We start from the raw sequence: 13,100 nt of genomic DNA, 5'->3' as shown, positions 1-13,100 counted from the left end.
CTCAGTCTTCTCTGCTCCAACATAAACAACCCAAGCCTATCCAAACTCTCTTCATAACTTAAATGTTTCATCCCAGGCAACAACCTGGTGAATCTCCTCTGCACCCCCTCCAGTGCAATCACATCCTTCCTATAATATGGCAACCCAGAACTGCACACAGTACTCCAGCTGTGGCCTCACCAAAGTTCTATACAACTCCAACGTGACCATAAAACATAGGAGTGCAAATTAGGCCATTCATCCGGTGTGCTCTGCCATTCAATCATGGCTGATAAGTTTCTCAACCCCATTCTCCCGCCTTTTCCCCGTAACCTTTGATCCCCTTACCAATTAAGAACCTATCTATTTCGGTCTTAAATACACTCAATGACCTGGCCTCCACAGCCTTCTGTGGCAATGAATTCCATAGATTCACCACTCTCTGGCTAAAGAAGTTTCTCCTCATCTCTGTTCTAAAAGGTCTTCCCTTTACTCTGAGGCTGTGCCCTCGGGTCCTAGTCTCTCCTACTAATGGAAGCATCTTTCCCATGTCCACTCTATCCAGGCCTTTTAGTATTCTGTAAGTTTCAATCAGATCCCCCTTCATCCTTCTAAACTCCATCGAGTATAGACCCAGAGTCCTCAAACGTTCCTCATATGTTAAGCCTTTTATTCCTGGGATCATTCTCGTGAACCTCCTCTGGACCCTCTCCAGGGCCAGAACATCCTTCCTGAGATACAGGGCCCAAAATTGCTCACAATATTCTAAATGCGGTCTGACCAGAGCCTTATAAAGCCTCAGAAGCACATCCCTACTTTTATATTCTAGTCCTCTCGAAATAAATGCCAACATTGCATTTGCCTTCCTAACTACTGACTCAACTTGCAAGTTAACCTTGGACTAGGACTCCCAAGTCCCTTTGCACTTCAGATTTCTGAATTCATTTAGAAAATAGTCTATGCCTCTATTCTTCCTATCAAAGTGCATGACGTCACACTTCCCCACGTTGTATTCCATCTGCCACTTCTTTGCCCATTCTCCTAACCTGTCTACATCCTTCCAATTTTTTTTACTCACTTAAATCCCTTTGTAGATCTTGACCATTTACTTGCCCATCTATTTGTGTGTCATCAGCAAATTGTGCTACCTTACATTTGGTCCCTTCTTCCAGATCATTAATATAGATCGTAAATAGTTGAGGCCACAGCACTGATCCCTCTAGCACTCCACTTGTTAGTTTGCCAACCTGAACGTGACCCACTTATCCCTATTATTTTCTGTTAGCTAACCAATCCTCTATCCGTGCTAATATGTTACAGTCTATGACATGAGCTTTTATTTCGTGAAGCAACTTTTAAAGTGATACCTTTTTATGGAGAGAAAATTGGAAGAACGTATTTAAAAAAAAAACTCTAAAATACTAGCTCCCTCAATGAACTGAAGGGGAAAGGCACCAACTGATATCCTGTAAAGTGGTTGGTATGGGAAATGGAAATGTGTAGCCAATGGCTATTCTACTGAGATTATGGGCCGCATATACTGCTGGAGTAGTGTGGAGGGATCTTTAATTGTAGAGCAACACATTGTGTCTAACCTGAAAATGCTTATGGTTGATGCTCTGACTGCAGTACTGAGAAGTGGAGTATCCAAGTAGCCAACATTTAAAGAAATCAATAAAATTTCTTCATATCTCACAGCTGTTCTTAAGTCACACTAAAGGGGCTGCCAAATTCTAAATAAATTTGCATGCTTGTGAATATATTTTAAGTATTAATGTTTCACAAATGGTATTCCGAATGTTCTTTAATACATTTTTTTGAACAACATGGATTTCCATTTATGATGTCTACCTGATTTTTTTTCCTTTACGTCTGCTCTGTATCAATAGAATGTTTGATTTATTTTGTGTTCTATTTTGTTTGGATTTGAGAGAATGGTGATCAATAAGCTCTTGGTATTGGGTAAACTGCTGATGGTTCACACCTTTTAATGATGTATGGATTTTCTTTACAGCATTGTTCACTATCATGTGTTATAATGTTCTATGTGACAAGTATGCCACAAGGCAGCTGTACGGTTACTGTCCATCCTGGGCTTTGAACTGGGAGTACAGGAAAAAGGGAATCATGGAAGAAATTGTAAATTGTGATGCAGACATCCTAAGCCTTCAGGTAAGGCAGATGTGCAACTAAAACATTCCCTCTCTATCTGTCTACTGCTTTTGCTCTGTCTTTCTTTCCTCCCCCACACCCTTCACATGAGGAAGGATAAGAAAGTCTGTTGCATGTGTTTGTGCAAGTTTCCTCGCTCCCCTGCCGCTCCTGGGAGAGTGAAGCAAAGAAGAGAAAAATATGCAACACTTCATCCCCATCCATCAAAAATTAAAAAAAATGTTGCATCTGAATACTAATTCACACTTTGCTTCAGAAAATTGTAAGCCATATATATGATCGATATTGGCAACATTAAGAAACCTTAAGATTTAAATAAGTGCACTGTAATCTTTTTTGGATCTCCTACTTCGTTCCAATTCAACAAATTTGGAAGCCCCATATTAACTATTTGGAATGATTTCTCCTTTTTGTGGTTTCCTAATGGTAAAATTTTCCTAAAAACTCGATTTTGCTGTGCTGCTTCTCCAAAAGCCACTTCAATAATTACAAAGCTCTGTTGATTCAGCTAAGGCTACCTTAAATTAGTCTGATTACTGTTGGTCTTTCAGTGTAGTTCTAAGGTTTTGTATGGAAAATAATAGTGCCAATAATAAAAGAGCAGCTTAGTGGCATACAGGGATGAGTATACAAGAGTAAGCTGGAAACTTCCTCATGATTTCTAAAAATTATACAGGTAACTTGTTAGCCTTTCACCTTGAAAAGTATCTTGACACATACTGCCTCTAAGAAAAGGGAGTGTGTTGTGTGCGCTTTTGTGCTTCATCTCCAGTCCTGATTCCAGGAGACATGTACCAAGGGGGAAAAAATACCCCAAAGGCTGTTTCAAAATATTAAGCATTTGAAGACCAATTCTAATATTTCTTCATGAATAACCCTATGTGTAGTAAAAGGAGAGTCAAACAAAAAGATTAGCCTAGTTTTAGGGATCAAAAATCAGATTTTCTTGTGGCGGCATGACTGAAGTTACTAAATGAATACTTTGCATCTGACATCGCTAAATAAGAGGATGCTACAAATGTCACACTAAAACGAGGAGGTAGTAGAAAAATTGGATAGCATAAAAATTGATAGAGAAGGCATTTAAAATATTGTCAGTGCTCAAAATAGAAAAATTACTCGGTCTGGATTGAACACATCCTAGATTGCCAAAAGAAGTGAAAGTAGAACTGCAGAGGCTCTGGGCACAATCTTCTGATCCTCCTTTGATATGTGGGTGATGCCAGAGGACTGGAGGTTTGCAAATATAACACTCCAGTATAAAAAAACAGTACAGGTTTAAACCCAGCAACTACAGGCCAGTTAACCCAATGTATGTGATAGGAAGACTTTGATACAATCTGGGACAAAAAAAATTGGCATTGAGGGAAACTATGGGTAAATAATGAAATCCGGTGTTGATTTGTCAAAAGCAGATCATTGATTTACATGAGCCTGTTGAGTGGTTGATGATGTGTATATGGACTTCAAAAAAATGTTTTATGTAGCACTACATCGTAAACAAAGTTGAAGCCTTTGGTATTAAATGGTCAAGAAACAGAAAGCAGAGAGTCATCATGAGCGGCTGTTTTTCAGACTAGAGGGAAGTGTGCATTGGTATTTTAGATGTCGATGTTGGGAGCACTGCTCTTTTTGACATTGAAATTATGCCCTGCATAACCAAAGATCAAGCCATTAATATAAAGTTTGTAGGTGGCATGAAACCTCAAGTGCAGTAACCAGTGAGGAGGAGAGTAACAAATTGCAGGAGGACATAGAGTGGTGAAATAAGCAGGCACAAGGAAAATGAAATTTAATAGAGTAATGCGGCACGATTAGTTTTGCTAGGAAGAATGAGGCCAACAAATATAAACAAAATAGTGCAATTTTGAAGGAGGACCAACAACAGAAAAACCTTGAGGTTTATGTACACCAGTCTGTTGAAGGTTGCAGAACAAATTGAGAAGGCTGTTTAGAAAGACAGATTGGATCTTTGTCTTTATAAGTAGAGGCATAGGGTACAAGAGCAACAAAGTTACACTAAATCTTGTTTAAAATAGAAATTTGGTCTCAGCTGGTGTACTGTGTCCATTTTTGGGCACCACTTTAGGAAGGATGTCCAGGCCTTGGAGAGAGTGCAGAGGGGTTTTACTAAAATAATACTAGGCTTGAAGGACTTCATTTGTGTGGAGAAGCTGGGTTTGCTCTACTTAGAGCAGAGGAGGTTAAGGGAGATTTTGATAGTAGTGTCAATACCATGAAGGGGTTTGATGGAGTAATTAATGTGAAACTATTGTAATCCGAGGACTCATTTAAAACAAATGGCAAAAGAATCACATGGAAAAAAAATTGCTTTATGACCTGGAATGCATTGCCTTGAAAGCATTCAGGGAGCAGATTCAATAACTTTCTAAAGGGATTTAGATAAATACTTGAAAGGGGTTAATTTACAGGGCTTTGGGGAAAATGTGTAGGTGAGTAGGATTAAGTCGCACAAGTACGAAGGGCTGAATGGCTGGCTGCCTTTGTGCTATACCATTCCATAATCCCGTCAATTATAGGCAGTATGCTGGGCAATATACAATGTGAAACAGTTTTGTTATTGCTTGCTTGCAGTGGGCTTGGTGCTGTTTGAAGCTTGGGAATAATGGAAATTGGGGCAGGTCTCCAGCTTGTTGCTGAGGCTGTCCAGTCATTTCATCTTCAGGGATACAGTACATTCACTTTCAAATGAGATTTTATGGTTGATTTTAATTCAGTGGCTGACCCTTTTAAATCCATTTCTCAAACTTCTTTTGGTGCATTGGTGCCAATTTTGTTAATTAAAGCCTGGAAAATTAATTTGTATTTGAGCAATGCTGTGTGATTATTTTTTTTTTGTTCAGTTTAACTGTCTATTTGAATTTGGTCAAAAATTTAATATCCATGAGATCCTGGTAACACACTTTTGGGATTTAAGGAGGTGTTCTGTTCAAATCAAGGGGTCAGTTTGAAAGCTCTGAAAGCAAAAGTTGCTTTGAAATTTCAAGTAACAGTGTAGGCTAAGTGGCTTACTAAAGTAGAGAGAAAAGCATGTTGAAAGTTATAAACAATGCATTTCTTAAGAATTGCAATCTTATTTACCTACTTGAATGTGGATGTTTTAAAAATAGAGTATTGTCACTAAACTGGTAATCCAGAGATCCAGAGGATGCTCTAGGGACCGGATTCGAATCCTACAACGGCCGATAGTGGAATCTGAATTCAATAAAAACCTGGAATTAAAAGTCTGATGATGACCATGAAACTATTGTCGATTGTCATAAAAACCCACCTGGTTCACTAATGCTCTTTAGGGAAGGAAATCTGCCATCTTCACCTGGTCTGGCCTACATGTGACTCCAGATCCGCAGTAACGAGGTTCACTCTTGAATGCCCTCTGAAATGGCCCAGCAAGCCACTCACTCGTATCAAACTGCTAAAAAGTCAATAAGAAGGAATTAAACTGGAAGGACCACTTGACATTGACCTAGACACCGGAAACAACAACAGCAAACTCAGCTCTGTCGACCCTGCAAAGTCGCCCTTAGTAATATTTGGGAGCTTGTGCCAAAATTGAGAGCTGTCTCAGACTAGTCAAGCAACAGCTTGACATAGTCATGCTCACAGAATCATACCTTGCAGATAATGTCCCAGCCACCACCATTACCATCCCTGGGTATGCCCTGTCCCACCGGCAGAACAGACCCAGTAGAGGAGGCAGCGCAGTGGTATACACTCCGGAAGGAGTTGTCCTGGGAGTCCTCAACATCGACTCTGGCCTCCAGAAAGTTCCATGCTATCCAATCAAGCGTGGGCAAGGAAACCTCCTGTTGATTACCACGAACCGCCCTCCCCCAGCTGATGAATCAGTGCTCCTCCATGTTGAAGGAAGCACTTAGGGTTGCAGAGGTGCAGAATGTACTCTGGGTAGGAGACTTCAACGTCCATCACCAAGAGTGACTCGGTAGCACCACCACAGACTAAGCTGGCTGAGTCCTAAAGGACATAGCTGCTAGACTGCATTTGCGGCAGGTGGTGAGGGAACCAACAAGAGGGAAAAACATGCTTGACCTCATTCTCACCAACCTGCCTGCCGCAGATACATCTGTCCATGACAGTATCAGTAGGTGTGACCACAGCACAGCCCTTGCGGTGAAGAAGTCCTGTTTTCACATTGAGGATACCCTCTGTTATGTTGTGTGGCACTGCCACTGTGCTACATGGGCTAGATTTTGAACAGATCTAGCAACTCAAGACTGGGCATCCATGAGATGCTGTGAGCAATCAGCAGCAGCAGAATTGTACTCAACCACAATTTGTAACCTCATGAACCAGCACACCCTTCACTCTACCACCAAGCCAGGGGATCAACCTTGGTTCCATGAAGCTTGTAGGAGGGCATGCCAGAAGCAACACCAGGCATACCTAAAAATGAGGTGTCAACCTGATGAAGTTACAACACTGGATTACTTGCGTGCCAAATGGCAAAAGCAGCAAATGATAGAGCTAAGCGATTCCACAACCAACGGATCAGACCTAAGCCCTGCAGTCCTGCCACATCTAGTCGTGAATATTCATGGACAATTAAACAACTCACTGGAGGAGGAGGCTGCACAAATATCCCGATCCTCAATGATAGAGGAGCCCAGGACATCAGTGCAAAACAGAAGGCTGAATCATTTGCAACAATCTTCAACCAGAAGTGCAGAGTGGATGATCCATCCACTCACACCATATGATATCAAGAAATGACTGAAGGCACTGGATACTGCAAAGACCATGGGCCCTGAGAATATTGTGACAATAGTACTGAAGATTTGTGCTCCAGAACTTGCTGCGCACCTAGCCTAGCTGTTCTGGTGCAACTACGGCACTAGCATCTTTCCAGCAATGTGTAAAATTGCCCAGGTATGTCCTGAACAGAAAAAGCAAGACAAATTCAATCCAACCCAACCCATTACCATTTCATCAGTCTACTCTTGATTACCAGTAAAATGATGGAAGGGGTCATCAACAATGCTATCAAGTGGCATTTGCGTAGCAAAAACCTGCTCACTAATGCTCAGTTTGGTTTTCACCAGGGTCACTCAGCTTCTGATCTCTTTACAGCCTTGGTTCAAACATGGACAAAGGAGCTAAACCCCCGAGGTGGGGTGAGAGTGACTGTCCTTGACATCAAGGTAGCATTTGATCAAGTGTGGCATCAAGGAGCCCTAGCAAAACTGGAGTCAGTGGGATTTGGGGAAAATACTCTGCTGGTTAGATTCATACCTAGCACAAATGAAGCTGGTAGTGGTTGTTGGAGGTCAATCATCTCAGTTCCAGTACATCACTGCAGGAGTTCCTCAGGGTATTGTCCTAGGCCCGACCATCTTTAGCTGCTTCACCAATGACGTTCCTTCTATCATAAGGCCAGAAGTGGGAATGTTCGCAGATGGTTGCACAATGTTCAGCACCATTCATGACTCCTCAGATGCTGAAGCAGTCCATGTCCAAATGCAGCAAGACCTGGACAGTACCCAGACTTGGGCTAACAAATGGCAAGTAACATTCGTGCCACACAAGTGCCAGGCAATGACCATCTCCAACAATAGAGAATCTAACCATTGCCCCTTGACATTCAATGGCATTACCATCACTAAATTCCCACTATCAACATCCTGGGAATACCATTAACCAGAAACTGAACTGGACTAGCCATGTAAATACTGGGCTACAAGAGCCGGTCATCTCCCAACTCCCCAAAGCTTGTCCACCATCTACAAGCACAAGTCAGGAGTATGATGGAATACTCTCCATTTGCCTGGATGAGTCCAGCTCCAACAACACAGAAGGAGCTTGACATCATCCAGGACAAAGCAGCCCACTTGATTGGCACCACTTCCTCAAACGTTCACTCCCTCCACCACCAACGAACAGTGGCAGCAGTGTGTACCATCTACAAGGTGCACTGCAGAAACTCACCAATGTCCTTATAGGCAGCACCTTCCAAACCCACAACAACTACCATCTAGAAGGACAAGGGCAGCAGGTGCAGGGGCACATCACCATCTGGAAGTTCCCCTCCAAGCCACTCACCATCCTAACTTGGAAATATATCGCCGTTCCTTCCTGGAACTCCCTCCTTAACAGCACTGTGGGTGTACCTATACCACAGGGACTGCAGCAGTTCAAAAAGGCAACTCACCACCACCTTCTCGAGGGGAATTAAGGGCAAGTAATGCTGGCCTAGCCAGCAATGCCCACATCCTGTAAATGAATTTTTTTTAAATTACATAACAGTTGCATATGTGTCCATCTTTTATTTAACATGTTTTTACATTTGTTTCAAAATGAGAACTGATGTAATGCTCTGTTGCTTAAGACTGTAATTAAATCTATGGGGACAGAAGATAAATCAAATAACTTAAAAAAAAAACAAACCTGTCCTGAATATGTCATTGCAAATTGGCCCATAACTTCCATTCTCCAGGGTGTTGTACTTGAAGGACCACCCCAAGAAGTCCCCATTATGGCACACCTGATGATAAATGCTGAGTTGTTCAAATCCCAAAAGAAAACTTGAAACGATTCCCACAACTTGTTTTGCAGTTTGTATAAATTTCGAGGTGCATGCCTTGAATTCAGTAGTAATAAGACCACCAGGTCTTATAGGGTTTTACAAAACTAGATCAAATGTTTATTAACAAGAAAAATTATTTTTAAGCACATATGTATGTCTACAAATAGCTACTATAATAATTCATATTCCCCTACTTAATCTGACTCCCAGTTACACTTTCATTGACACACAGATTTTAAAAGACCCAGGCAAAGAAACATGATACCCTGAACTACGCGAATTCAAAGTGAGTTTTCTTAACTTCAGCTCTTTGAAGACAGCAGCTTGAGGCATAAATGCTGAAGGTTTTTCATACTTGTAAGATTTTAAAATGCCTGCCTTTACACATAGCCTTCGGTCCTCCATACATATTTTCCACTTTGAATGCAAATTCACATTGTTTCACTATGTCTTTAGACTTTACCTTTCTGATAATCTCTCAGAGCATTAAGTTTCACCAGTAATCTTTAGGAAAAATAAACATACAGTTTCTAAACTTTGCCTGGCTAGGTGACGCATTTCACCCACTCCTTTGGAAACAATCAAGTCCGGTTTATTTAAAAATGCAAATATCCTTTTATACCGTACATTCTAAACTCCCCCCATGTTTTACCATGTTTACATCAAAGCCTTCAGACCAGCTGCTTTTAATCCAATTAAGACACACACACACACACCCCCCTCCCATTTTACAATAAATTCCAATAACAGTATGAGAATTATTATATCTTCCTGACAGTCCCCACATAAGGATTACATGGCAGTTGCCTGGGAAGTTAAAACCTCCATTGGGCGATTTAAATTGTAGTCTTCGGATGGTTGCCACTGTGCTATACAGGAATAGTCACCCAGGAAAAGATTAAGATGACTTCTATCTCCCTGGGTAACTACCATACTCTGCACCCCCCACTCACCCCCTCAGGAAACCTGCACAGAGGGAGGTCATTCAGCCCATTCACTCCTGTATGTAATCCTGTAAGATCTTCATCCTCAAATACATGTCCCACTCCCTTTTAAAGTTATTCATGAAATTAGCTTGCACTACCTTTTACAAGTAGACTACGGCGATTCAAGAAGGCAGCTCACCACCACCTTCTCAGGGGCAGTTAGGGATGAGCAATAAATGTTGCCCTAGCCAGTGAAGCCAACACCCCTTGAATGAATAAAAAAAAAAACCCAAATCCGGCATGAGTGAAGAAACGTCATCACATTTTCTCTTTCGATCTTTTGCCAATCCTCTAAATCTGTGGCCTCTAATGTTTGACCCAGAGGGAGCAGTTTTTTTTCTATCTACTATACCAAATCCTCTCTTCATTTTAAACCGCTTGTTATGTCATCTGATAACCTTCTGTGTTCCAAGAAGAACAGTCCTAACTTTTTCGATCTCTTTCAAACTTGAAGTCTCTCATTCCTAGTAAACCTCCATTTCTAACTCTTCGCATTCTTCCTGAAGTGTGTGCCCTGAATTTTCCACAGTACTCCACCTCAGGACTAACCAGTGGTTTATAAAGATCTACCATGATCACTTGGCTTTATTCTCCTGTATATAAAAAGCCAAGTAGCTCATATGCTTTTTAAAATCAACTTTCCAACTTGTCTTGCCACTTTTTTAAGGATTTACGTTTATGGGCACCAGGGCCTCTCTGTTCATCTGCACTTTTTTCAGAATTGTTTTATTTATTGTTATTGTCTTTTCATATTAGTCCTTCAAAAGTGAATCACTTCACATTTCCACATTGAATTCCATCTACCTTGCCTCTAACCTATTATACCATTCTGTCTGTAATCCCGCAACCTATCATTATTCACTATTTTGCCAAGTTTTGACATCATCTGTATAATTTATAATACTGCTCTCTACACCCAAGTCTGGTTGTTTATTAAAAAAAATTGTAAAGAGTAATGAACCCAAAACTGACCCTTGGCGAACATTGCTGCTAACCACCCAATCTGAAAAACATTCATCCACCACTACACATTGCTTATTTGTATAGATATATAAAATCAGAAAAGAGGGTTTCTGAATGTACACGTATTGGGAAGGTGTCTCTGTTGGTAGAGGCTAGTGATGTAACTTGTATAACTAAGTAGAAATCAGTCCTGGATGATGGGTCCTGGAAGTTCATAGCATTTGTACATTTTGACTGAGCTGTAAATGTGCACAATTTAAAAAAAAAACAAGTAGGAGCTCCAATAATTCAATTGATTTATATTAACCTCTCAAATTAGGATAGTCAAATTCAAATTTCAGCCTTGATTGTTATCACCTTGTTATTGCTGTGTGGTCCAATAGACAATGAGGAAAATCTTTTATTGAGGAGACTTTGAACATTGCTAAAAGTTCCTTCTACTGTTGAAAAAGTGCAGAAGCTAGTATTGACAAGGAGTCTGAATATCAATACCTCCAAGCTCTGAGAATTATTTTGTTTGAAAAAGAGGAGAGGAAACTTTGAGGTGATTGAATTGAAACTTTTAAGATAATGTAAATTGATCATATTGATTCATGGAAACTTTATTAGCAGAAGGATTCACAACAATTTTGTATGTGGCAAAGGAACAGAGTAGAGCGTTTGGTCTAACAAGCAAGGCAATAATATTGTGGATTAAATTGCTAGTAAGGACCATTTAGAATGGGGTCAACAGATGGATATGAGGCAATTGTATGTTTTTATGAGAGATGGGATTGAGAGTTATAGTGAAAACTATGAACCTTTTGAGTTGATGTGTCAAAAGCGATGCGCTTTCTAGTTCTACTGTTTTTTCCTGTTCCTAAAAAAAAACTTGTAATTTTAGAGTGGCTGTGTATAGCAGTTTTAATAATACCACAGCAGATGTTAAGAGCATCTGCTCCCCCATCCAAAAAAAAAATAACTTGAGGGCTGCCTTGAGCCAGAAAAAATGTTGCAAAGAGTAGATTCTCCTTTTGGGTCCAAGTTTGCAAGCCTCTGCCATGAAGTTCATATCGAGTGCCAAGTTTTACACTTCAAAAATTAAATTACATTCACTTACACATTTTTTTAGCCAATTGTGCTGTTATTGTGTTTTGATAGATATTCCAACTTAAAATGTATATATTTTTTCTTTAATAGGAAGTAGAAACAGAGCAATACTTTAACCTCTTTTTGCCTGAGTTGAAGCAACGTGGATATGATGGGTTCTTCTGTCCAAAATCTCGTGCCAAATTAATGTCTGAGCAGGAAAGGAAGCATGTAGATGGATGTGCAATATTCTTCAAAACAGAGAAGTATGTGTAGACAGACAATGTACTGCTTATGTCTCTGAAATCTACTGTTGATTCCTGTTCTGAATCTGTTATAATCCTTGTCAATTTTATTGACACTGTATGTTGGTGACATTAATTGCACTAATCACTGGCATTTATAATGGCTGCCACTGTCAGCAAAGTGCAATCAGTTTAGTGTGAGAATTTATAATGCAGGTTTAAAAAATAATTCTATCCACTAGAACAGGTTAAAGGCTATAAACCTCATTTTAGAGTTAAGGTGAAAGCTGATATCTTCTAAGCACTGAAAGTTGCTTTGACTAGCTAGATTATTTCTCTTATTGTAGGTTTCTTCCTAAAAACGTCATTAACTGTAGCTGAATGTATCTTGCTTTCCAATTTGGTGTTTCTAATATACTTTATGATAATAGTAGTGAGGAACTTTTTCATGGAGGGGGAATTTGAGGGCATGTCATACCAACCCACAATTGTGCACTTCTGAAAATGCCGTACTGTTCTCCCTAGCAGGACCAGAGTCAAGCCAGTTGCTTTACCAACTTTGCTAGGAGATGTTAAGTGTAACAACAGGATCAAAAGTTGAGGTGTTTGGGGAGGAGGAAGATAAAGTTTACTGAAATTGAAGTGAAAAGCCTAATTTAAACTCTGAGTAAACTTTTCATTTGATCCACAAATAAAGCTTTTCAGTCTAAGACTTGATATGGTGAATCCCTGGGAACCTTCAGAGAATGTATTTTCAAAAAACGAAATGTCATATGAGATGCTTGGGAGTCTTGCTTTGCTCCAGAGCCAGATTGGTCCCTAACTCTGGGACTTGGTAGAACCTGGAAGTTAGACTTGAAATTGGCAGAATGGAGATTGGATATAATGTTAAGTTACACCTCAATTTCATTAAAATGCACCTGAATGTAAGTGAACCACAAATCAATTTAAAAAAAAATGGGGACCACAGGAAAGTGCAGGCACTCTTTAAGTATGAAAATTAGAGATTCAGCTTACTTAACCATCATTCATGTACGTTAAACACAACATATTCAGGAACGTGTGATCAGGAAAACTATTCAATTTTTTTTAAGTAACGTGTCACAAAGCATTCAAGAAATAAAA

At 40.1% G+C, this 13,100-nt stretch overlaps 1 protein-coding gene across 4 annotated transcripts in view; it reads left to right on the top strand.

Moving 5' to 3' along the window:
• Nucleotides 1-13,100, top strand: part of cnot6l (CCR4-NOT transcription complex, subunit 6-like) — a 100,985-nt gene that overhangs the window by 72,413 nt on the left and 15,472 nt on the right. For all 4 annotated transcript variants that reach the window (XM_041186275.1, XM_041186285.1, XM_041186268.1 and 1 more), the window contains 2 exons: nucleotides 1,994-2,151; nucleotides 11,842-11,996. In XM_041186275.1, the coding sequence (XP_041042209.1) occupies nucleotides 1,994-2,151; nucleotides 11,842-11,996 (313 nt within the window). The remainder of the gene's footprint in view (nucleotides 1-1,993; nucleotides 2,152-11,841; nucleotides 11,997-13,100) is intronic.

The sequence above is a fragment of the Carcharodon carcharias genome, chromosome 1 (genome assembly GCF_017639515.1).
Source record: "Carcharodon carcharias isolate sCarCar2 chromosome 1, sCarCar2.pri, whole genome shotgun sequence".
In the NCBI taxonomy this organism is placed as follows: Eukaryota; Metazoa; Chordata; class Chondrichthyes; order Lamniformes; family Lamnidae; genus Carcharodon; species Carcharodon carcharias.
This window is presented reverse-complemented; position numbering and strand designations above follow the sequence as displayed.